This window comes from Accipiter gentilis, chromosome 2, assembly GCF_929443795.1.
Source record: "Accipiter gentilis chromosome 2, bAccGen1.1, whole genome shotgun sequence".
Lineage (NCBI taxonomy): Eukaryota > Metazoa > Chordata > Aves > Accipitriformes > Accipitridae > Astur > Astur gentilis.
In genome coordinates, this window is record NC_064881.1 from 30,825,369 (window position 1) to 30,850,829 (window position 25,461).

At 53.2% G+C, this 25,461-nt stretch overlaps 1 protein-coding gene across 2 annotated transcripts; it reads left to right on the forward strand.

Moving 5' to 3' along the window:
• The first annotated feature begins 16,510 nt into the window (after positions 1–16,510).
• Positions 16,511–22,638, forward strand: OSR2 (odd-skipped related transciption factor 2). 2 transcript variants are annotated; one of them, XM_049822768.1, is made up of 4 exons: positions 16,511–16,721; positions 19,737–20,463; positions 21,114–21,213; positions 21,953–22,638. In XM_049822768.1, the coding sequence occupies exons 2-4, from the start codon at positions 19,808–19,810 to the stop codon at positions 22,133–22,135; spliced, it is 939 nt and encodes a 312-aa protein (XP_049678725.1). In that variant the 5' UTR covers positions 16,511–16,721; positions 19,737–19,807; the 3' UTR covers positions 22,136–22,638. The 2 variants fall into 2 exon arrangements, with proteins under 2 accessions (XP_049678725.1, XP_049678734.1); XM_049822777.1 differs by having other exon boundaries at positions 22,035–22,638.
• The last annotated feature ends 2,823 nt before the right edge of the window (positions 22,639–25,461 follow it).

Genomic DNA, 25,461 nt, shown 5'->3' on the forward strand with positions numbered 1-25,461 from the left:
ATTGATTGTGCTCATGAGATCTATGGATTACCATCAACTTGAAAAAAAAATCTCATTTTGGTTTTTAAAACAATTACTGTTGTTGTGGTAATACTGAGGGTTACTCTGGATTCCCTTCCACACAAAATTATTCCCCCTCTTTCAGGGGCAGCCATCTGTTCTCCAGTCTGCAAAGATGTGTGCTCACACGCTGGAGAATAAATAAATAAAATTTAACTAGCAAGGCTTGATGGCTGTGTTAGGAATGGAAACTAGTATCAGTAACTAAAGAATGACTGAATCATTGTTACTTGATGAAGCAAGTACTACACGAAATGAACTTCAGCTGCCTGGATACACACAGCCTTATGCCCAAGGCTTCCACCAACGTGAAGGCTGCATTTTCTCCCATCTTCCTTTAGCTCCCGAGCTGAGAGTTTGAGAACTACATGACAGAAATGTTTAGGGAAGATCAGAATATTTTTTTATCTTCAGGGACAACGTTTTCAGGAGGCTAACATAGACCCATTTTTTCAGATTTAAAGAAGGGAAGTTTTCCTGCCCTTGTGGGCCTTTCACAGAAGTGCTCGAAGAGAAATGTAAAAAGGTGGGAAGCACAAGTACAGAAGAACAAATGGCAAATGAGGAGAACCCAATACAACTGGAAAGCACATCGTGAATAGTAAGCACTACAAAGCAATGCCATGAAATGCTTACAGCTTATTCAGTCATAGAGGTTTTTATTTTTAATAAAACCCTTCCTATTTATTTCTGAAGCACATCTCCAGCTTGCTTCATAGATATTACAAAGCAAGTGGGTTTTTTGTGGAAGAATCACTCATTCTAAATGCTTTAAAATCCAAAAACCACAAAATTTCAGTTTCCTACTTTTTTCCAACCTTTCCCAATCAAAACATGCCAGAAGATCATAATTCAAGTCTGAATAAGCTACTCATATAACATATACAGTCACACATAAAAAAAAAAAAAAAAAAAAAAAAAAAAGACCTAAGTAGAATTCTAGCCTTAAAACTTCACAAAAAAAATTCAGTGGCATAACAGCTATTTCATGACTGACTGTGAAGTAACGGGTCTGATTACAAGATAAGATCCCATGGAAAGTAGAAATATATTCAAAACAAGAAAAAGATTAAGATTTGCACTTACATTCCCATTCTGCTCTTAAAAGCAGCAGGAAGCCTTCCCCACAGTGGCCCATGTACTAAAGAAACAGCAAAGCAGCAAATAATACAGTTTCACAGAACTGGCTTTAAACGATGCTCTGGTTTGAGTCTCCTCTAACCAGGTTTGGTTTGGTTCAATAGGGAAGACTTTTACGGCATCCTCACTACTACCCAGGCCGAGTACTTAAACTACTGTCACTACCAAGCAAGGGAACTTTCTGCTGAAAACAAAACTTTGAAGTGACTGAGCGTACATAGGTCAGGTTATAAAAACACAGCAAAACATAAAGCAAGTTACTATCTAGAGAGCTAATGAACTCCATTAAATTTGAGACCTAAGCTTTTTCCACTATTCCTTCACTAAAAATAAATTTTCTTAGTTGCAAGCAGAAAAGTGGTGGAAGATTAGTGGATTTCTTTAATAGCAAGAAAGAGTTTATCAACAGCCATCAACACTGCCCATTTTTACCCAGGCTGGGTTTAGCAAAAAGAAAATGTTCTGGTGGTATATTTTTTTCTGCAGAGCAGAGGAAAATAGAGCAATTCCATATGCTAGGAGCTTTCTTAATGGAAACAGTTAATTTACCACATGAGGAATATCACATGCATACCACTTGCACCTAAAATGAATCACTCCTTCCAGTTGAGAAAACTGAGGTCTTTTATCTTCCTCGGGGTGGAGTCCATCTCCTCCCATAGGTCCCTACAGAGTAAAACTGCTAATCGTTTTAAGATTTAAAGACATTACTTCTTTTGTGTTCATATATCACATTTCAATGCCTTCTAAACAAGGGAGAGCTTAATGTTTTTGTGTAACCTTGAACTGGCTGGTACACAACTTTTATTGCTTCATCCTTGAGCTCTTCTGTAGTTCCATGATCTAATTTGTTACACTGGTGGTATTAAGCTGCTCTTACCAGCTCAACAATATGCAGTTTAAATTCCTTAAAGCTAATTTTGAAATGAGTGTGCTAATTTGAATACTAGGTAAAACAATGAAAAACTGAAACACAAGAAAAAAGATGAACTACATGTCTTAATATGTATTGCGTCTCTCCTTCAGTAAGATTAATAGATAGTAAATCCCTGCTCTGTGCAGTTCAAACTAGGCAGAATGTCTCTAGGACCTGATCCAAAACCTGCTAACATCAACAAAGTTTTTTTTCAAATATACTACTTTGGGGATCAGTTCTCAAAGGAGAGTCCTGTCTAATTTGCTCATGGGAGTGTGAATATAAATGCAGATTTTTGCTTGACTTGTGTTTCCATCCTCGGCCCAATTCATCTCCCATTAGGATGGAGGAAAGGTCAAAACTGGAGGCAGATCACATTAGATGCTACCATTTATTTGACAAAACCTCTTAATAATATGTCATAGGTTCATTTGATTAGAAACAATGCAGTCAGATAAGATAAACAATGTAGAAGTGGTCCCATTATTGTGGAATAGGTACTAAGCATCTGAAATTATAGACACTGGGAAAATTTGCTATTCAGAGTCACAGGGACACTTATGCAATGTTGTATAATATGCATTGCATATTAATGTATAATGCATTACAGTGTGCAATGGTATAGCAATTCTAAGTGAGATGATGTGCAGGAAGATTAAAGTCACACAACTGTTGTTAGAATACCCACAAATATATATAGCACTAGTTATACATAAAATAACAGGAACAACACATTATAAATACGAATGCTTGAGTCTATCCTGTCTTATTGGCATTTATCTCGACCTTTCAAAATGGTCTTTCAAAAACAAGTACCTCATTTTGACGGGTGTGGGATATTCAACAGCTCTTAATTAAATGCCTCAAAAGCAGACTTTAAAACTGTGTTCTAAAGTATATTGAATTAGGCTCCACAAGACCAGTTTTTGGCACCTGTTCTTGAAATGAGAAAAAAAAAAAAAAAAGCACACTGAACCAAGATTATGCATTATTTTCCAGGAATTCAGCAATTTCTTGGAGAGATTAAATTTACTGCAGCTTTGAAATAACAGGGTTACCGCACATTCTGAATAGCTGAGTGTCTCTGCAGGACTGGATAACAGCTAGCCCAGGGATCTCAGGGGATTTTATTGTAGTTAACCCATCCTCCTGTTCTGTTCCTACTTTTACATGCAAAAGAAAATGTTTGTGTTTAATACAATATTTATAGTTATAAGTAATAGTCAGTTCCTTTCTGGTTTTACTGTACCAGCATGTACAAGAAATACATAAAACTATATATATTATTGCTACTACTTTGCAAGATGTTGTATATATTGTAAAGCTGGCTCTCTAATAGAAGGCAGCTAAAGACCCCTGCGCTTAAATCTGCCAAAGCTGATACAGCAATCACAAACATGTGTTGTTACACTTCTTGTGGCTCATCTCCACATGGTGCAGCTGTTGTGTTGGCTAAAGAAAATGCAGGCCCAAGGGAAACAAATTTAATTCAGCTGGGGTGACTTCCACTAAAAAAAAAGTGGTTTAGGGAGAACAGGTGTCCTACAGTAAGGGGGATTGTTTGAGAGGTTTTCCCCAAACTTGCTCTGCTTCTAGGAAGTCTGTTCTAAAGTGGTGTGCCTGTGATAATAATCTCTTGCAATCTAATTTTTAAATAATACCCTTCAGAAATGGAATGGATTCCAGAAATTCTATTTTTGTTTGTTTGTCTTAGTTCTAGGACAGGAAGGCTAGTACGGGACCTTATCGCGCAAGTTAGAAGCTGGAGGGAGCCTCACTGCTGTTATTTGGATTCCTCAGCCTTAAGAAGGTTTGTTTAATCAACAAATGACTGTGCAGAGCCAGACCCAGAGCCCATGTGAGTCGCCAGTTGACACCCCTAGAGCTGTGCCAGTTTATACCTATATAACTATTGTTTGAAGCTTAATTTTTTAGTAAAGTCACTTAAATAGATTTTCCTCCTACACATGTTCTTATTTACACAGAATAAATAAGCTAAGCTATACTATGTAGTCTAATAAAACAGTATTACGTGTATGACTTTTTTTCTTTTCCAGAAAGGCGTTTACCTGGCCTGCTATGATACCTTCTCTAGTTTTGTCATGCATTCCTGCCTCTCTGCTTCCTGCGTTCTCTGGTATATCAGAATGGAAAGTGTTTGACTGATGTTCAGCGGCTGACTCAGCAGCCTTCCCACTGTGGTCAGTAGCAGATCCCACAGCACTGAGGCAGCAGGATCCCTGGAAGCTGGGAAACACTGTTTTCCCAGCAGGCTCTCAGGAGGTCTCTGTCAGCGCTGACTGAACCAACCCTTCGGACAGACATTGCAGCAGCCAGCAGATCTTTCTCTTCCTGTTGTCAGCCCTCTTTCCAAAATAAGGTTATTCCAGAGGGTAGTCTCTTGTTGTGTAGGTGTCTTCATACTGCAGTTTCCTCCTTTGGGCCTAGTTTTTTCTGTCTCCCACAGGGTCAGAATTCCTTCTCTTTGGGGAAACAGAAGTCCAAAAGAGGGATGATTTTTCCACACAGACCCCATTCCTACAGAGTTGGTTCTCCTATAGGATGCATAGGAGCTGCTCTCAGCTCTTCCTTCTCAGGTCTTAACAAAATACATGTTACGATGACAAACTTCTGTTTGGTTTTTTTACAAGGTTAAGCTTGTTAGCTCTTACATCAATCTTTATTGCTACATGTTGTGTCCTCAGAGTGCAGACCTTGGGCAGTTTTTTAGACTTCTCAAATTTCTAAATTGGAGACCCAGTACTCCTACTGAATTCCTCCTTTTGAATAAAATCCAGAACTCACTGGGGTCAATAGCAAAATTCATGAGATTTTTATCCTCTGTGTATATCTGCACATAAAGACCTGCAACACATCTTGCATTTTCACAGGCTTCCCCTTACCAAGGGAAAGAAAATTGTTCTGCCCTTGCCACTTTTCTCGGCAGGACTTCTGACAAAGCCCCTAAGTCTCAGTGATGGTAGGAACTGCCATGGCCATGCCTGATGTCAAAAGCCAGGAGTGGATGGACCTGGACTATATACCCTGCCAGTGAGAGGAAAAAAGGATCCCAATTATCAAAATGAGGAAAACCAACTGTAGAATGAAACCTGCGTTCACAGTGAAGCTATCGTAGGGACACTTACTCTTTACTGTGTGTATGTACAACCAGTACCTTTTCCAAACACTGAAAAAAAGAATGTATTATTTGTAGAGTGAGATTAATTCAGCAGAGTGTCTGTGTGTCACCCAAGGAAGCTGGTTAAAATGATATCTGAATTTAAGAGTAACCTCTTCCTTTTCATGGCATTGGAGTATGTGCTTATCAGGGAAGTTTTATGTTCGAGGTTCAGGGAGAAGGTGATGGCCATCTCCTCTGAATGCTTTCAGATGACTGATTTTCAGAAAGCTGCTGGCATTCTTCCAGCTGGAGGCCTGGCCATTAGATAAGCTTAACATTATGGTGGCCATTTGCAAAACAGATGAGAGCAGAAATAGCAAGAGGAAATGAGAAACCTAAGAAACCTGCTGGAACTCCCTGCAAATAAAGACCCAACCTTGGAAGGAAAAGTCTTAGATCCTTCCACTGAAAGAAAAACTGGTGAGCATAAGTTTTCAGCTGCTAAAACTATAACCGCTATCCCAAGGGAGATAAAAGCACCAGCCGAAGAAAGACCACCACAAGTGCCAGCCTCAAGAAATCTAGGAAACATTACACTTGCTTCCTTTGTGAGAGTCTGCACAAAAGTTTTTAGGTAGGACCAGATAGGATCCATTTGCTTCTGCTTTCAGGTTGTTTTTTTTAAATGATGAAGCCCTCCTGGCTAAGAATCCCATTTAATAATCCCTCCTTTGCCAGTATTTAAATTGTGTCACATGGCACCGGAGCATTACGCTACCAGATTATTTGACAGATACCATTTGGCAGATCCTGTGGTGGCCATTCATATCACCCTTCCAGCTGCCTCTTCCCCTTCTCTGCCAGAAATTACTGTTTCTGGAAGTGACTTGGCAGAAGGGACCATACCTGTAGTTCAGCAATTCTAGTTCAGTCAGATGCCATTAACTCAAACTTGCAAGCAGATATAGTTGAGGGCCATTTGTTTTTGTTCCCCTTTTAGTAGCTGAAGTCTCCTTTGCACTGGCATTTGGAAATGTTATGAGCAGCGATCCTTGGTTACCACGTTTTCACTATCAGGGTTTCACATGGCAATGGAACTGATGTGGTGGAAACAGTAATGAGGCTCTCTCCACTGATAATTTCCTGGCAGAGGGAAAATATTAAGTCATCTTTTTTTAATCAAATAGTCTCACCTGAGTAAATATTCTAGCAATTCCAATTTTTAATTTTATTATCAGAGTCTATTGCTCAAGCTGTGTTTTCTGACTGTGCAGCAATAATAGGGCTATGAGCACATGAAGATTTTTCAAACTGGCATTGTATTCGGTTCCTTTTACATTTCCACACATAATCTGCATAACATTATTAAATCTTTCCTGTACATTATTTAGCCTCTGGGATCAAATGAAATCATACATAACTGGAACTCTTTGGGCTTTGACAGATGTCCTCTGGCAGATTTTTTGCAGCGGTTTAAGTTGTTACTGCTCTCAGCTATTTTCTTGGCCTTTTCCTGGAATGGGACATGTCTCAGCTGCTCTGGTGGAAAACACTAACCTCTTAGGTTTTAAAGACGACAGAAGCTGGTTTGAGTTACTGCACCAGACTTTGAACTGAAACGGCTGAAGCAAAGGTAAGGTCCTTTTCACCAGCTCACCCAGAGGAAGAGTAATCCTTCACAGGCAGCTGTCGAAGGGGTTGGGACAGTAACACGGAGGGCTCACGTGCAAGCTCTTGGAGGAATATTTGCAGCATCTTGCCTCTGGTCCATTTTCCATGGGAAAGCAGAGGGAAGCTGGGTATTCTCTTAAAACAGTGAAGGTTGTGATAAAAATACTTAACCTTTGCAGCTCTTTTTTTGTAAGCATATAGATTCTTCTGAAATCCATCTGCTTTGTGGGCTGTCTCTTACTGTGGATCATGAAGCCATTCTAAGTAATATGGTACCTAGACAGTGCAGAGTTTGTTTCCTTTCATCTGTACACCTGCAGAAGGCTTTTTATGTGTGGGAGCGCATTTTCTGCCTTGTGTATTTTGTAAATAACCTCTTTGCTAAAGAGAACCCTGGACTTGTGATACCTCCCTAAGTTGCCACACCTTCTACAGATTTGGGCTGGATAAAAATAGTCATCCAAACATCCCTCATTTGTTTTTTAAAACCTCTGTATCAACCATTTAATATGGCAAAAACTCACACCATCACATTTTAATGAGTTCAGGCATTTTTGAACAACTGAGCATTTAAATCTGTGAATAAACTTAAGAATGTGTCACTGCCTTCAAGTAGCATACTTTCATTTTAAGAAACCACAGCTGCAACAATAAGATGGAAATTTGACACACACTAGGTTGAAGGTGGCAAGGATTAAAGGTATGAAATTAGAAAAAAAACCCTTGCGCTGTTGAACAGAATACAGGACATAAATCAATGACTAACTTTGGCTAAGCTTTGCCTTATGGAAGTATGCAGCACTGCAGCTTCGCAGTTATCAGTATTTGTCATCTTGAGTATCAGTACACATGCCAGATGCAAAAGAGGGGCCCAGAGAGAACATGGGGGATGAGGAGAAGAAAATTAATAATTTCAGTGACAATGTACGCTATTTTGATGTGAAACAGAACTTCTGTAATATTTCAAGGGACTTACACACACACACACATATATGTATGTATGGGCAAAAGCTGTTGGAAGTAAGCCTTTGACTTCAAAATGTGCCTGATTAAAAAGAATACTGATAAGAATTAAGATGAGAACAGCTGGAACTTTGATTGCAGCTATGTTTTCTTCTGGATGTTTATTTCTAGATCACTTTTGCAGCTGCTTTTATCTACTCCTTAGAAGTTCTTGTAGATTTGAGGAACCATTAGCTGTAAAAGTAAACATCAGCGCTGGTCTGGTTTTATATATCTTCTTGAAACCATTGAGGGGGGAAAAGATAACATTAGACTAATGCTGAACTAGATCAGACTTAAGTGATGCTTTGAACAGCCTTTTAGCTTTTCAGGCTCCACCCGTAACTCTAACAGAAAGTCGAGTAATTCTAATATTCTTCTTTGCCAAGCACATAGGAATTACCAAGCTCTAGGAATGAAAATACTCTTTCTGAAAAACTTAAATTCCTGTCTCACTGTGATTCAAAAGACGGAATGCTTTCAAGTGTGCCTCCACTATCTAGGTACAGGGATGGTCCTTAAAACCAGTTCTGCTGCCTTTCAGTATCTGTCCTCTATAAATATTATGCTTTGAATAAAACAGATCTGCAGTTTTGACTCCACTTCACTCTATTTTGTTATTGTAGTTGTTTAAGAGTTCTTTAATAACTGTGGTTTTGTATTTGCTCAAGAGCTGTCTGCTTGGAGACTGGTGAAAGGTCAGGGTTAACCCTGCTTAACCTTAGCTAATGACCTTTATCGGTGGTCTCCTTTTCAGATCTCAGGAGTGTCAGCGATGCTGCTGCGGCCACCAACTGACTCTCATACCAGGTCCCACTGAAATAAACACACTGTATTATATTTACTTGACACTTCTTCCCAATAGAAATTCTTGCCACGCCACACTGGTCAAAGCCCTCTGACCAAAGTCACGGAGACTTCTCTATTTTCAGGTTTCACAAAGAGTTCAAATACAAGATAAATTTTGTTCAAGAATCCTTGCAGGTGGCTTCATGACTCTTCTTGTGAGGCCTTTCTTGAATTCAGAAAACATTTTTTCACTTGCTATAATCAGCTTTGATTTCTCTGTCGTGAGCATTTCTGTTAATAATGGAGGCTTCCTCACAACTCTCCATAGGCACTGTCCTAGGCTCCCTGAAAGCACCTACTCTTGCAGACAACATTGATCCTTGCTTCCATCACAGCCGGGAAGGCTGTCATTCCAAAGCAGTCCTTGTCCCAGGGTTTCTGCTGCTCCCTTCCATGCACACCCAGCCTCCCGAAACTGCAGAGTTCTGTACCTGCGCAGGTGGGCTCCATCCAGCAGTCCAGAGACAGGCACGCTCACGACAACAGTGAAACTCAAAAGCTCCCGGTTCCATTTGAACAACCAGTAATCATCAGGGCAAATGAAGTGGAAAAGGGGAATACATACTACACTTGAACATTTGTAGTGTGGCTGACAGTATCTCTTTCCCCTCTCTGCTGATCCAAAAAGCTGAAAATAAGGAGCCTCGAGGCAGTTCTGTTTCTGCTGCAGTGTAATGTCCTTGGCTTTCAGCACTTCTCTGGTGCTGAAGTGAATGGGATTTGTATTTTTCTTGGAAACAGTTCCCAAAGGGGCGTTTGAAAGAACAGCATAACCAACTAACCATTTTCACCAGCCTATCATGGGTAAGCAGGTCAAATAAATTAAATGGTTAATGCAAACAAGGCAGATCTGCAATAATCATTGATACTCTTTATGAGATGGACCATGCCATCAAGGATGGACAAAACGGGAAACATCCATTCACTAGTTTTCATCCTACCTTTTACCAGCCTGTGTAGGTCCCTCACATACATCTGAGGGGTCTGAGAAAGAGAACTAAGGAGAGCAAGTGGAATGCCAGTCCTCTGAGCAGGGACCTGTATCACCACAGGAGCAGAAAACAGAAGTTCTTGAGCAAAGGAGGTGGAAATCTCCTGCTGGGTCTCAACTCGGATTCATCCTGGTTTTACGTGCTGTTGCTGGTCATGATACCCACAGACCAGAGACTGTCTGCCATGACACACTGGGTGTGCATGTTGCCATCTGAAGGGAGGGCAGGGGAAGCGGAAGGGAAGCGAGATTGACATGAGGTGAGATGAGATGAGATGAGATGAGATGACATGACATGAGGTGAGATGAGATGAGGTGAGATGAGATGAGATGAGATAGAAGTATATTCTTTACCAGAAAGTCTTCCAACTGGTCCCTGCCCAGCTCAGATACATTCTTAAACTGATCTGTTCCTGTTGCCAGCTGTTGCTTTGACTGTGCATCCTTTCTGTACTCCAGAGCGATCTTGTCCTGATCTTTCTCCGCAGTGGCTGTGGAGAGTTCATGGAGAAAAAGGGCTCTTTCTCCCATGCTACAAGCTAGCTCCAAACTGTTCTGCTCTGAAAAATCTCCGAGGTGTAGCAATCAGCATCACATCCACAAACTTCGTGTTGGAGCAACTGGCCTTTCACCCAACAGGATGGTGCACACAGTGGTACTATGAGATGGCAGCAGGAGAAGCTGTGGGGAACACCAGCATTTAAGGAGAAACAGGGTGGTCATAACAAATGACTGGGTGCCAGCAACTTAACTCATGGAAAAGGACGTGAAAGCAGGCACTAGGAAAAATCTTGGCTAGAATGGTAACTGCTCTTTGGTTTTTTATAAGCTTTGATTCATCTGTTTGTTTTTATGAGGCAATCTGAAAATAATGGCCCTGATTCAGGAGATCTTTTAAACCAGCAGTAAAACACACATTCAGCAGGTGACTTTGGCATATAAAGAAATAGAAGCACCTGCTTAGGTGCTGCCCTGGGCTGTGATGAACTTAAGCATGCACTTAAGTGCTTTTTTGGATCATACCCAGTAGAGATACAGGGTAGTGTTCAGCCTTGGCAGCGTCTGTAAGAGTTTTCAAATGCCTAACTCTGTTAAGTTTTCCCTCAATCTCCTTGCATTTTAGGAATCTTCAATATCTTAACTTTAAAAGACCCCGATTTTACTAAGAAGTGCCGGGTTTCATCAGTAAGGTTTGTCTGGACATTCTAGACGCAAGTCTGCCCGGGAACAATTGGTACTTTTTTATAATATCCATTATTGTCCTTTTCTTTGAATTAGATGCCACAAACAACTGAAAAAAACCATGCAGAGATTAATACGGACATAGTGCACATCTGTAAGTGATGATTTGCATATGCTTGCACCGTGCTTGTAATTCTCTGAAAATATCTGAAATGCTCTGTAGTATCCTGGTTTATAACATATCCTTCGCCACGGTTTACACATCAAGAATGCATGCTGAAAACAGGAAACACACATGCGGAGGGTAGGTAAAAGGGGATTACAGTATACGTATATTCGACAGAATAGTCCCGGTTTAAAAGTATCATAAGCATCAGGCTTGCATAAACAAATCAGTGCTTAACCCACAGATGTATCTAATGACCATATGGATTCTGCATGTTTACAACTGGAAAAAGCCCTCTGAGCTTTTCTATTGTTTGCTGACTTTCACCCTATAGAATTAGTTTTGTTTGTGAAAATCAGGTTGTTCACTGGGATATAGAAAGTTCTTAAAAGGAAATAAGAGTTATTTAATGTACACCGCAGGACAAGATGTATGGGCCCCGTTCTCTGCTGCCGTGGAGTTCCCACATACTCGGTGAGTTACGAGGCATGCAACCAAATGTACAACTGTATTTCTTAAACCAATTTATTGCTTTTATACAATATTTCTCTTAGATTTCTCCCCTAACAGTTGGCTCGGAGACTGCAAACTTCATGATCCTCCCAGCCTGAGGCAGCTGCAGAGCTTCATCGGTGCCTGAAATCCCCCTTTCCCCCGGAGCAAAGCGCGCAAGCCCACGCCTGTGCAGCAGGCAGGCAGCCCTGAAGCCCCGCCGACCTCCACCTTGCAGGCTCTTACTTGGCACGGCTGCCGAGCGAGGTAAAATGCCACCACCGCAGAGCAAGCAAAGCCTGCCAGCCTGGGGACCCTCTGCAGTCCCTAGGCTCAGCTCGGGGCGGGGGGGGGCGGTGAGGTATGGAGCGACGAGAAAGGGGCCCACTCGTGTGCAACGGGTGTCCGTGCTTCCAGCCGTGGCTGTAGGCAGCCTCCCTGCTCAGCATTTCAGTGCTGACGGCAGGAAGGGCTTTAGCCAAATGGTTGCTTAAACCAAACTATAATAAGGTACGGCACGTTGTATTTCTTTACGTCTTGACAACTGCTCATTTCAGCCACCGCAAAAACATCCCATTGCCGATGGTGGGGGAAGGAATGCTTCAGGCTACCAAAGTCCGCTTACCGAGGGCTTTTCTCCCCCTCTTCCCCGAGGAGATCCGCGAGCAGCAGGCTGGGGGGGCGGGGGGGGAGCGGGAGAAAGCCGCCGACTTTGGGCTGTGCCGGCTGGGCTGGCCTCGGGGCAGGACGTCTGCAAGGAGAGAGGTTCTCCCGGCAGGAGACCGACATCCCCGTCCTCAGGGCCGGGGCAGAGCACCCCCTCCGGCGCAGGCCCCCGCCACGGAGCCTTTGCTCCACAGAGACCCTCGGGGCCCGCCGTCGGGGCAAGGCGGCAGCGCCGCAGCGGGCGGCCTCCTCGTCCCGCTCCCCGCGGGGCTCGGCGGCCGCCTCCGCATCCTCCCTCGCCCCCTCCGCACCGTGCGATCGCACCGCGGCACAGCGCGCAAGTTCCGCGGGACGGTAGGTCCCCACCGCCGTGCGCAGGGCAAAGCCGGCCTCGGCCGAGGGCGGTTTGACACTTCTCCCGGGGTAGCGCCCGTGAGCCCCGCGGTCTCCCGACGTGGGGCCGGGAGCTCCCGGCAGGGGGGAGACGGGGCAGGGCGGCGGCTGAAGGGCAAAAGCTCCCCCCCCCCCCCCCTCCCCCCGGGGGTGTGTGTGTCGGTGCTCCCTCGCGAGGGGAAGGCGAGGAGGAGGCACCCGTGGGGCTGGCTGCGGTGGTGGTGCCCGTCGGGGCGGGCTGCCGGCGGAGCCGCGGGCAGGGCGGCCGGCTCGCTCCGCTCCCTGCTGCCCGGGGGCAGCCCCGCGGCCGGGGACGGCGGGCAGGGGCCGCGGGCGAAGGGGTGGCGGGGGTTGCGCGCCTGCGGGAGACGCGGGAGAGACCAGCCCGCTGAGGTCGTTGTGTGCTTAATTGCTTTCTCCGTTTATAGAAACTAATTGGGGCGATGTTTTACGGGGATCCGAGTCCGGGGGGTGGGGGGGGGTGGGGGGGTTGCTGAGCAGGTGTCGCATCGGCGGTGTCCCCCGGAGCCCGCCTAGCGCCTCGCCTCCGGCCGCCGATGCTTGTTTGTCAAACCTTGGCATTTCCTGAACTGGTACATTAAAAACAAAACAAAAAAATTCCACCCCAATAAATCTGAGTGAAGTAGGTGATGATTTAGTCACCAAGAAACACCAGCGGAATCAGGTGCCAGATCGACGGGCGGTCACTGTTTTCCTTAACAGAAAAAAAAAAAGAAAAAGAAAAAGGAAAAAAGAAAAATAATTTAAGTAAGCCCTCGGTGTGCAGCCCGAGTCTTTTGCAGCACCGGCCGGTCTGTCGGCGGGCGGCAGCCCGGGGCTGGGAGCCGGCCCGCGGGTGCACCCGCTGCCGAGCGGCACCTCTGCCCTGCGCGCACCGGCAGCGCTCCCCGAGCCGGCGGCCGGCGGGAGCCGTCGGGGCGCCTCCCTAATCAGGCTGCGGGGGTGCTCCGCTCCCGGCCCCCCTTCCTCGGCACAGCCCCTGTCACGAGCCGGAGCCGGCCCCCGTGCCCTCGCGGGTCGGTGCTGCAGCAGCACCGGCCGCGCCGACTCCGCTCCCGGCCGCCCCTTCTCCCTCCGGCGCCGGCTCTGGGCGCGGCCCCGGCTCCCGCTGAAGATTCCGCCCCGTTCGTTTTAACGGGGGCGAGCCTCCCAGCGACGGCAGCCGCCCGCTGCTGAGGCTGAGCCGCTTTCCCGCGCGCACCGCGCACGGCGGCCGCGCGCGCTGCCGGCCGAGCGCGGAGCCGGGGCGGCGGGCGGAGCGGGCGGAGCGGGCAGGGCGCCGCGCCGGCCTCCAGGGGGCGCTGCAGCACCGCGGGCCGCCGCCGGACGCGGAGCTCCGGGCGACCGTCCCCCCCCACCCCCCCCCTCCCCCCCCCCCGTCCCGTCCCGTCCCTCCGCGCCGCCCGGCCGAGCCCCGCGCCCGGCCGGGGCCACAAGCGGGGCGGCGGGCCCTGCCGAGGCCGAGCAGGGCACCTGCCCGGGCCGGGAGCGCCCGCGCCGCGCAGGCCGCGGGGCGGCCGTCGGTGGCGGCCCGGTGCACCGGGCGGCAGGGGAAGGCCCCGTTGGGGGCGGGAGGGGCCCGCCCGGGGTGGACGCGGAAAGGTGACGCGGAAGCGCGGGGCTCCGGCGGGACCCAGCGGCCTGTGCCCACGGTGGTGTCACCCCTGCTGGACGGGTGGCCGCCGCCGCGGAACACGTGCGTGTGCCCCCCGCCGACGTCCGAGCCAACCCCGCGTTCCGGCCGGTGCGGAGGCGCCGGGCGGCGCGGCGGGAGCGGCGGGTCTCGCCGCCAGCTCTCGGCGCGCACCTGCCGGCCGGGCCGGGCCGGGCCGGGCCGGGGTCACCGGGCGCTCCCTGCCAGAGCAGACGCGGGGCGGGGGCTGCCGCCGCGCTGCCGGTAGCGGGAGAGCGCGGCTTTCCCCGCTCCCGGCGCAGCCGAAACGTGCCACGGGCGGCCGGGGAGCGAACAGCCCGGGCAGCGACCCTGCACCGCTGCCTTCCCCTCCCCAGTTCCCTCCGCTTCGAGGCTTTTTTCGTTGTTTGGTAGGTTTGGGGAGGTGGTTTTGGCTATTTGGTTTTGATTGTGGGTTGTTTTTCTCTCCCACCCCCACCACCCCAGCAAGTTCGGGTTATTTTTCCTTGCTGGAAAGGGCAAGAATGATGGTTCTCCCGAAACCACCCCCCTCCGATCCTTGTACCCGGGGGGGGGTCCTCCTTGGCATCCGCCAGCCAGCAGCGCGGGGCGGAAAATGCGACTGTAGGGTCCCCTTTCCACTTCGTTCTGGAAGCAACCGGCCTCACTCGAGAAAGCAAAACAACGAGGGTATGCGGCTCCCTGCCCCGCGTGGTGCCGGAGCCCCCCAGCCCGGCCGCGGCCGGCGAGCCCTCGCCCCACGCCGGCTCCCGCAGCCGCCCGCACCCACCTCGCTCCCGGCCCGGGGGAATCGCTCCTTCTCCCGGAATTGTGAACCTCGGCGTCCTCACTGCCCAGGAGACAAAATGCTATTTATTTAGGGCGAGTGGGGTTTAAAATAGGGCATTTTCGAAGCAGGACTTTAGGAAAAGGAACGAAAACCAGCCCGAGCGCCCCGCGGCCGGCGGCAGCCGCGGGCTGCAACGAGCACCAGCCTCGGCTGCGCTGCCCTGCGAGGGGACACCTCCAAACCTTCCTCTGCCGGCTCCTACTCCCCCTCTTCGATTAATTTGTTTCTACTGTATACTAAGAGGAGAAAAAAAATCCCGATGTAGCCGTCACTTGTGTCGTCCTCTCTTCCGCGGGCTCGAATTAACCGGCAGAGAGTCTACCTTGCAAGTTTTTCAAAGCCGTTTTCAAGTGCCATTTCTTCTCACCTCTTTTTATACCTCTCGAAGCCTACCTCTAATCTCCAGCCCAGATTATACAATAAATTCCCGAAACGTGTGATTTAAGTAACGCACAGAACGTTACAGACAAAAATTCAACCCAAATTCGCTGCACGCAACCAACCGCGTTGCAGCTAACGACGAACGTGAATGCAGTGCTTTAATCGAGAAATTTGAAGAGGGTCACAGAGGCCCCATTTAGCAGTAAATTCCCCGCTAATAAATCGAAACTGCCCTCGAAACTATTTGTCCGTTCCAGGTAAGGATTGTGTGCTGAGTCCCCGCGCACGGGGACACCCCCGCAGAGGTTCTCCTTCTGAATCTGCCTTTAGGCGCCTACGTATCACTTAGAGGGCAGAGCCGAATCGCTGAGGTGTCGGTCCATAGGGCGACCCGACCCGACGGCCACGGAGCCGTTGGGACGTGAGCGTTACCTGCACCTACCGGTACCCCCGGGAGACGTGGGCGCCCAGAACGGCCCCCACCCCCACCCCCCACCGCGGCTTTGGGGGAGTTATCTCAGGTATTTCAGCAAAGCCGCGCCGCGTGTGTCACCCAGGCTGGGGCACGGCGGGCTGGGCGGTGCGGCGCGGCGCAGGGAGCGCGCAAATCCCCGCGGCCGCGGCCGGCAGCGGGGCGGGAGGCGGCGGGCCGCTCTCGGAGGGAAAAGTCACCTTAGGTGACGCGGGGGAGGAGGGGGGGGCGGCGGGGGGCGTCCTGCCCCTTTAAAACCCAGTTGCTACCCAAACACAAGTAAACAGTGGGGCCGGTGCGGCGGGGCGGGCCGGGGCCGGGGGCGGGCCCGTCCCGTCGGGGCGGAGCGGCGCGGCCCCGAACGCGGGGCTGTGCGCGCCGCGGGGTGGGCCGGCGGCGGCGGCGGGCGGGCGGGGACAGCGCTCCACGCCACTCACCGCTGAAATGTGATGGACCGGGCAGGGGGCGGCTCAGACTCGCGCCGAGCCTCGCCGGGGTCGAAGGCGGGAGGCCGCGGGCGGGTGGCGGCGGTGGTCTGTGCCGGGGCCCCGGGACGGCCGCAGCCAGAGCTCCCAGCCGCCGCCCAGCCCTCCGCAACATGCCGGCCGCCGCCGGGCCCCGGCCCCGCTGAGCGCCCCCGCTGTGGATCTAATGTCTCCGTGAAGGTGCCGCGGCCGCCGCCTCGGCTTCGCCCCGGGAGGAGCAGCCGGCTGCGGTAGGTGAGCGGCTCCCCCGGCCCGCCCGGCCCGCGGCCGTCGGCGGGAGCGGGGCGGCGGGGCCGCGGCCGGGCCCGGGAGGGGAGAGCGTCCCCCCGGCGGGGAGCGCGGGGCCGCCGGGTTTACTTTCAGTTTGCAGCTCCGCGGCGGCCGGGGCGCGGGTTCCCCCCCGCACGCCGCGGGCGCGTCGGTGCGGGGCCGGGCGGCGGCGGCGGGGGCCTCCCGGAGCGGGCGGGCGGGCGGGCGGTGTCCTTCACGCGAAATTCCCCGCGGGGAGGAGCCGGCCCGTGCGTGGACTACGGGGCTGACCCGCGGGTCGCTCTGGAGGAGTCCTCGGTCCGTGGAAATACCTGGCTGCGCGGGCAGCGGCGGCCGCGGGTGAGGCCGGCGGGGTGGGGGGGGGGGGAGCGGAGGCGCCCCGGGGCCCGCCCGCTCCCCGGGAACGACGGCAGCGCCCTCGGGGCACGGCCCCGGCCCCGGCCCCGGCCCCGCCGCAGGAGGAAGGGAAGCGCCGGCCGGGCCGGCGGGTCGGCGGCAGGCGGGCAGGCAGGTAGAGAGGGGCGTACTGCCGAGGCACCGGGCTTAATTTAATTAAGCGCTCTGAATGGAAAGGGAAAAGGAAGTGCCAAGGTTTAAGTAACATCCGTTTTTGGTTGACTTTCCTCCCCGCACCTCGTTATAAAGTAGCCTTAAAATCAGGCACGAAGGCACTTTCTGGTCTTTTTTTGTCAGGTTTTCATCAAGTTTCCTCCGAGTACAAATAGCAGTAGACGTACCCTGGTTCAGGCAACAGTGTAGCGTTAAAAGTTTCTGCGTTGAATTACGGGTTTCGCGTTCGGAACGGATTTTCGGACTTGGTCCTCTGAGGCGAAAGCGAGCGCCGTGCAATGACATCCCCACACGTAGCCACCAAACGCGGCTGTAAAAGCCGAAGCTCTGCCCTGCAGAAACACGGTACCTACCTCGGTCAGAGCTCATAGCCGGTGGCTCCGAGCCCCAGCCGCAGCCAGCCGGGATGGAGGCAGGAGCCGCCGAAGCAGCCAGCGAAAAAACGATTTTATTGCCCCTGTGTCGGTTCCTGGCGGAAAGCGAATAGGAACTCACACTACGACATCTTTAAAAATAAGTCTCTATATATAACCACCACCCCCTCCAAAAAAAAAAAAAAAGGGGGGGGGGGGGGGAGGTCGCCATATGTAATAGGTCGTATCGATAGCACTGTCCCCGGTCTCGATACAGTCACGAAAGAGAAAAACCGGGCAGCACAGCGGAGGAAATCCGGGAGAGCCACGATTCAAAGAAAACGAAAACAGGGGTGGGTAGCGCTGCGGTTCACACCCAACCTCGGTGCCGCATTTTTTCCCCGGAGGGCCACTTCAGTGCGGTGCCACAAACGGGGAGGAAAGGTATTTTAAGAAAAATCTCGAAAAGTCCCTTTCCACCCGGAGGCTGCCCGGTGCCGGCGGAGCGGCCCGAACCGTGCGGCAGCGGTGAGGGCTGCGGGGCGGCGGTGGCCCGCAGGGGCCGGGACGCCGCTCCCGGGGCTCGGGCTCTGCGCTCGGAGAGTTTCCTTTATTTCTGTTGTTGTTTTAAGGGTTTCGGTTTAGGATTTTTTTTTTTTTTTTTTTTTTTTTTTTTTTTTTTTTTTGCGGGGGGGAACGGTGTCTTGTTTATTTTGGAAACTCCGCGTTACCAGTCCCTCCACCCAAATCTCGGGAGGTGCTGGGGCACCCTCGGCCCTACCTCTTGTTTACAGGCCCGGAGAGACCCCGGCGCTTGCTTTCGCCGCTTTTCTGGGTCGTGGCAACTGCTTGGCTGCTGGGAGAGAACCCTCTCCGAAAACAAAAAAAAGGAGAGGACAGGGGCTCGCCCCCCTCGCCGATGGCCCCCTGCCCCGCGGGAGGGGAGCGTCTCCCCGGGGACGCCGAGGGGTCCCCCCGGGCGGCGGGAGAAGAGGGCCCGGCGGTTTCGGTTGAATGGGCTGAGTGAAACCCTCTGACAGTCACACACCGCTCATTAGCTCACGGCCCCGCCGCTCCGGCGGAGCTCCCGGCCGGGGGACGGCGGAGGGGGGTGCGGGGGATCGGCCGGCCGGCTCTGTCCCGCCGGGGCTGCGCTCGCCCTTCCCGGCCCCACGGGACGGAGGGAGCCGGCTGCGGGGCAGCCCTCGGCGGGCCGGGGAGGCCTCCGGGCCGGCCGAAGGCTTCCCTCGCCGCCGGTGGGATGGCTGCGGCGCGGGGGGCTGGGTGGGAGGTGTGCGTGCGGGGCAGGAGCTCCTTTTCTCTCCCTCGGTTATCTTGATAAATGAGTTGTTGTTGAAGGAAGAAAAATAAGCACCCGAGCTGGGATAAACGCGGGGTTTATTCCCCCCCCCCTCCCCCTCCGCGCCGCCCCCCGGGCCTGCCTCGGCTCTCCGTGAGCACCCTGCTCCTTCCCGGGGAGGCCCCAGCCAGGAGGGGTCGGGGTCGGGGTCGGGGCCTCCGCGCCCGCGGGAGGCCGGGCGGAGGGTGGGAGCGACGCCGGGGGCCGGGTCGGCGCGGGGGGCAGGGGGGGCGGCCCCGGGGTTCCCCGCCGTGGCCACGGCCCGGGCTGGCGCTGCGGGGGTCGGTGGCGGGGAGCGGAGCGGCCCCGGCCTCGGCTCCGTTCCGGGTGTATTTTTCCACGATTCGTTTAATCTGAATCTGCGGCGCCTGCGGTTGGCTCGGCGCGGGGGTTTCTCCTTTTTATTTTAATTCGAGGTGGGTGTTTCTGGGAGTGATAGTTCGTAAAAACTTTTTTTGACGCTTCAGCTTCTCCGGTCGAAGCGATCGCGCCGGTGGGTCGGTGGCGGCCGCCGGCCCCGGCGGAGGACGGGAGCCGGGGCTGCGGCAGGGCGCTGGGGCCGCGACGAGGCAGCGCACCGGAGCCGTGCCTGGCCCTCCCTGGCTCCGCCGCTGCGCTCGCCTCGGCTGAGGACAACCACGCTGCTCCCAGTAAAAGTCTCTTTCCCCTCCTTTCTCCCTCTTTCTTCCTAGGAGTTTGTCCCCATCTCGAAAGCCCAGCAGAGGCACCAGCGGCACCGCCGGCCTGCGCCCGCCCCGGGAAGATGGGAAGCAAGGCTCTGCCAGCCCCCATCCCGCTGCACCCGTCCCTGCAACTCACCAACTACTCCTTCCTCCAGGCTGTGAACACCTTCCCCGCAGCTGTGGACCAGTTGCAAGGTCTGTACGGACTCAGCGCCGTGCAAACCATGCACATGAACCACTGGACATTGGGCTACCCCAATGTGCACGAAATCACCCGCTCCACCATCACGGAGATGGCGGCCGCCCAGGGCTTGGTGGACTCCCGCTTCCCCTTCCCTGCGCTCCCCTTCGCCACGCACCTCTTCCACCCCAAGCAAGGGGCCATCGCCCACGTCCTCCCAGCCTTGCACAAGGACAGGCCCCGCTTTGACTTTGCCAACCTGGCCGTGGCCGCCACGCAGGAGGACCCCCCCAAGGTGGGGGAGCTCGCCAAGCTGAGCCCCGGACTGGCCTCACCCCTGTCGGGCATCAGCAAGCTGTCCCCGGACAGGAAGCCCTCCCGCGGCCGCCTGCCCTCCAAGACGAAAAAGGAGTTCATCTGCAAGTTCTGCGGCAGGCACTTCACCAAGTCCTACAACCTCCTCATCCACGAGCGGACCCACACGGACGAGCGGCCCTACACCTGCGACATCTGCCACAAGGCTTTCCGGAGGCAGGACCACCTGCGGGACCACCGGTGAGGGACCACAGCGACCGGGGCCGGGCCGTGGGGGGGAGCCGCCCGGGGGGTGGTAGTGGGGAGGGGGTGAGGCTGAGCCGCTCCGGGAGCTCTGCGCTGAGCCGGGAAGGCAGCAGGAAAACCCCCTGCTCCGACTCCGCGGCCGCGGAGGGGCCGGGGCGGCCAAAACCTGCGCTCTGCGTGGGACGGACACCCGCCTTGGGGGGTCTGGGGTGAAGCCCGCGGGGCTGTTGTGCTTCTGAAGCGCGGCCCTGGGGGTTGCGGGGAGGGGGACGGAGCGCAGGTGGGCGCTCCCCGGCTCGGCCCCCTCCGCCTCCGCACCCCGCGGCCGGTGCCGAGCGGCTCCCGCGGCCGCCGGGCGGAGGATCCGCGCTGCTTTCGGGGGAGAGCGGGCTGGGGTCCGGCCGGAGGAGCAGATGCCCTCCCGAGCAGGCAATCACGCCTCGGTACGAATTACTGCAAATGTTTTGAACCGATAGAGGAGTTTAACCACAAACAGCGTTATACGGGGGCGGCAAGGGGGGGAGGGGGGGCGAAGGAGCGGGTGGGGGTCGTTTGCGGGGAGCTGGGTTTGGGGGAGCGGCGCCCGGCGACGGGTGGGCCCCGCGCCCCCGGCAGCGCTGCTCACCCCTCGGGTTGCCTTCCAGGTACATCCATTCCAAAGAGAAACCCTTCAAGTGCCAGGAGTGCGGGAAGGGCTTCTGCCAGTCCAGGACCCTGGCGGTCCACAAAACCCTACACATGCAGGTGAGCCCGGCGCTCCCCGGCCTCCTCCGCGCGTGTGCCGCCGGCGCGGACCCGGCTCGGCGCGGCCCGGCCCGGCCCGGCTCGGCTCGGCCCGCCGCGGGGCAGGGGCGGCGGCTGCCGGGGGGGGGACGGGGCTCCGGTGCCGTGGGGAGCGAGGGGGCTCCGGCACTCGACGGCTCCGTGCTTCCTCGGGGGGAGGGAAGCGGCTGGCGGTTACCTCCGCGGCCGCAGGAGACCCGCGTAAAAACGGCGGCCGCGGGAGACGGGCTTAAAGCCGGCGGGGACGCGGTTGGCGGCGCGGGGCGAGCCCCGGGGGTTGGTTTTGCCCACGTCGCTGCTTCGAGGCGGTTTTCGTTGAGGGCTCCAGCCCTGCCCCGGCGGCGGCGGCGGGGAGCCCGGCGGCGGGGAGCCCGGCGGCGCGGAGCGGAGCGCTCTGCCCGCCCGCCGGGACCGCGGCGGCCGCGGGGCGGGCAGCGAGAGCCCCGGAGCGGGAGGACGGCGCGGCGGCCGCTCTCCCTGCGGCCCAGGAGCGCGAAATGGCACGAATCGAGAACTCTGAAATACCCCTTTTGGGGCAGGACAGGACGAGTAGGCGGTCTGCCGTCCGCCCGGGGCTGCTCTTACTCGGGTCCAACCCCGACATTTCAAGTTGTGCGTTGCGATAAGAAAAAGTGCAGTAATACGTTAAACCAGGTAGTTTGTGAAGGATTAATCCTTTGCTTGCTTCAAATCTGAACAGGAATCTCCACACAAATGCCCCACATGTGGAAGAACCTTTAATCAAAGAAGTAATCTGAAAACTCACCTTCTTACCCATACAGACATCAAGCCCTACAACTGTGAGCAGTGCGGCAAAGTGTTCAGGCGAAACTGTGATCTACGGCGGCACAGTCTAACTCACACCCCGCGGCAGGACTTCTAGAGCAGCCAGGGACCCGCGCCCGCTCCGGCAGCTCCAACGTGCCCATTTTACTCAAGGACTGTGTCGCGGGAACTCACAGACACGCACGCACACGCGCACGCACGGAGACACACACGCAGACTCGGGGCCAAGCTTTCCTACCACACGTCTGCGAAACTCGTTTAGAGAGTGCGGACTGCAGGATCGGGCCCCTCTCCAACCCACAGCCAGGCGTAAAGCTCATCTTGTAGATACTCGCGGCTCATTTTAGAGCTCTGTACAGAATGTGGTTTTCTTCGTTTGTTTGTTTTGTATCGTCGTGTCAGATGCACATCGATAACAAATCGGGGAGGCAAAGTATCTCTTAAAAGTGTATTTCAAAATAAATCCTTTTTTTTTTCCAAATACCTCCTGCCTTGTTGTATTATTCTCTGAACATTTGGGCTTTTTTTTCCTGCTGTGTCAATGCAATGGTAAAGCATATTGAATAAATTTCCTAGCCGGGTAATTGTACTGTCACAACAATTTTGGTGATCGCTTTTGTTTGCCCTCTTTCACTGTCGCTGTTGTGTTATCTATTGTTAAGCAAAATGAAAGTGCCGTATTTGAGAGTTTATAGCTCTATTACTTAATAGTATGAATGTCTAAATATTAACTTCTGTACTTTTTTTATTTTCCCGAACGAATTTTTTTTTATATATAAAGAAGAGAAAGAAAGAAATACTTGCAAATAAACAGATCTTAGGAAATAATGCATAGAGCCGTTCTTACGCCAAAGCGGCTTATTAGTAACTTATTTGCAATCAGCCCATATATTGTAAAAGTCATCCCTCTCGCGGAGATTGCAGTAGACAGCCTCCTGCCAGTAGACTTTGGACACGGGCAATTCACCCGCGCAGACAGGGACTTTATCCTGCAGAAGACGATTCTTTCCCGTCAGCTCTGGAAGCAAACAGCGAGGCGCAAATACGGCCCCTGCCCCAGGGCTCATCCGCGGGACCCCCGTCGGCCCCTCGCAGAGCAGCGGTGCTGGCAGCGGGGAGCCCCCCACCCCATCTCTCCCCCACCCGCGCTGCCGAGCACAGGTCATGCCCGAGGGGGTGGCTGGAGGGGCCCCCAGGAGAGGGGCTGTTCCCCCCTCCCGGGAGACCCTCGTCCCACCGTGGGGGCCTCCCATTCTCCCTCCTTCCCTCACCACCTCTGTAAGCCCCCAGCCACCCTCCTGTCAGGGTGACTCTTGGTGGCCCGGCATTCCCACCCTACGGGCGGCACGCTCAGTGCCTGCACTCAGCATGTAGGTGGCAGGACCGTGGCATTGATCCCTGGGCTGCCTTCCCTCGTCACCCTTGTGAGCCCCCCACCAGTGCCGCCGGTCCCCTCCGGCAAGGCCTGGTGCCACTGCTGAGGCATTTTCTCTCATGTCTTGCAGGGTGGCTTGGATGTGCATCCCCTCCTCTGCCACCCCACGGCTCTTGTCACTCCCGGCACCCTCCCTGCAGTGTCTTGGGGTAGTTTGGGGCCCCAAAAGTTGTTCTTTCCCAGGCTGGGAAGGCCCATCCTGCCCTACTCCTCTCCCAAACTAAGGACCAGCTTAGAACGCCAGGGAGAAATCTTCCCCTCGCCTTGCTCAGGGAGCCCTGTCTGTAGGGGCTGGGGGGAGCAATCCCCTTGCACCCAGCTCAGTGGGAAGGGCTCCACTCCTGGGCCCCACCTAACAGGGGGCCAGGGCTCCAGGATGGTCTATCCATGGGGGGGTCCCAGGTCCCAGCAGGCCCATGGGGAGCACATGCTGAGAGAGCTTGGGCGGCTGCAGCGTCCCCATCCCTGACCCTCTGTCCTGCAGCAGGGAACCATACTGCCTGAACCCTGTTAATGAGTAGCAAGTCAAAACCAGCAGCGCCTGGGCTGCAGTCAGGCCATCAGTGCAGAAAGGGCTGCATTACTGCCTGTGGCTGCTCGTTATCTGTCTGTTGCCTACGGAGAGGGCTACCATGCCCACCCTGAGGCCAGGGGCAGGGACCCCTGAGCCAGCCCTGCTCTGCCCCAGGCCGAGGCAGCCAGGTAAATTTCCACTGATGTGGCAGACATGGCAGTCTCAAACTCAGCCAACATTTCTTAGGCAGTCAAGGCCTATCTCTCCATCTGCTCCTGTCCAGCAAGATGGGGAGGGAAAAAAAATGTTTCTGTGGCCAGAAATATTGGTCTGCTGGCTGAAGAACAGCCTCCCTAGTCGAAGTTTATTTAAGGGCCATCTGCTCTCTTCCTCTTCCCCCCCCGCGACTTGCACCCCTTCCCTCGCTGGGGTGCTGCACCCCTGGCACTGCGTTCCTCCCCCTGCGCTGGCAGCCCCTGTCCTCCCTCTCCAAACTGCTCTTCTCTCCACACTGCCCCTCTCCAAACCTCTCTCTATGGGCAGCTCTCGCTCCCTCTCCGTGGGCATCTTCCCAGTATCTGATTTCTTCCTGTCTGACTGATTTTTCTATTCCCAGTGCATTCCCGTTCTCCCAGTAGGTTATTTCCTCTAAGTTTGTCTATCCTTATTGTTCTCCGAGTTTCTGTCCCCAGGCCCTTTTGCATCCCCGAGTACGCACAGCAAGGCTGGGATAACTCTGTTCGAGTAAACACCCCTGTCAGGATACATATGGGCTTAGTCTGCTCCTCCTAGGCCAAGTCCTATGTGCAGTTTGTTTGGAAAAAACTTAATCAGATGAACGATATCAAAGGACTAAATTAAAATGATTGCATATAGCTAAGGTTTTATTTAATTGTTTGGGGTTGCTTGTTTAATAATCTCCCCCCTGAGCAGACACAGACAATAAATTTATCTTCTGAGGATATCAAAAGTTCAGCAGCCAGAACAAAGCCCAAATTGCTGAAGAAGGGCAGTGACAAGTATCTCTGACGGTTGATCCCTGGACTGGTTTTTAAATTTAAACCAGTAGCTATCATCTTAAAATGTCAGAGGATGATTTAATATTTCTTTTTACTATCAATACACTTGCCTATGACACTGACACGCTCCATTCACTTTTTAAAAGATCATTTCTCCCTGGGAAATTTCAGAGACAGCTATAAAGAACATGTTAAAATACACATACGGTTCATTGGTTTTAGACCTGTTGGGAACAGAAACAAGTTCTGTAAAGCTATCTTTTGGGCAGGGCTAGGGTTTTTATAGCCGTAAAGTGCCATCCTGACTTTCACAACACAAACACTAAATACATGAATATCCCCATGACTGCCGTTTGTGTCTGTGTGAAGTATCTTCCTTCCCGCTGGAGCTCAGTCCCAGAACACAGCACGCAGCTCCACACTTCTGCAGTTTCCTGGAGCTTCCCAAACCACCT

Excerpts from the sequence above, each read along its gene's own strand:
- OSR2 (XM_049822768.1), top strand. The coding sequence starts at position 19,808 with ATGGGAAGCAAGGCTCTGCCAGCCCCCATCCCGCTGCACCCGTCCCTG. Across the intron at positions 20,464-21,113 it reads GACCACCTGCGGGACCACCG|GTACATCCATTCCAAAGAGA; the intron begins GTGAGGGACCAC and ends GTTGCCTTCCAG. Across the intron at positions 21,214-21,952 it reads ACAAAACCCTACACATGCAG|GAATCTCCACACAAATGCCC; the intron begins GTGAGCCCGGCG and ends AAATCTGAACAG.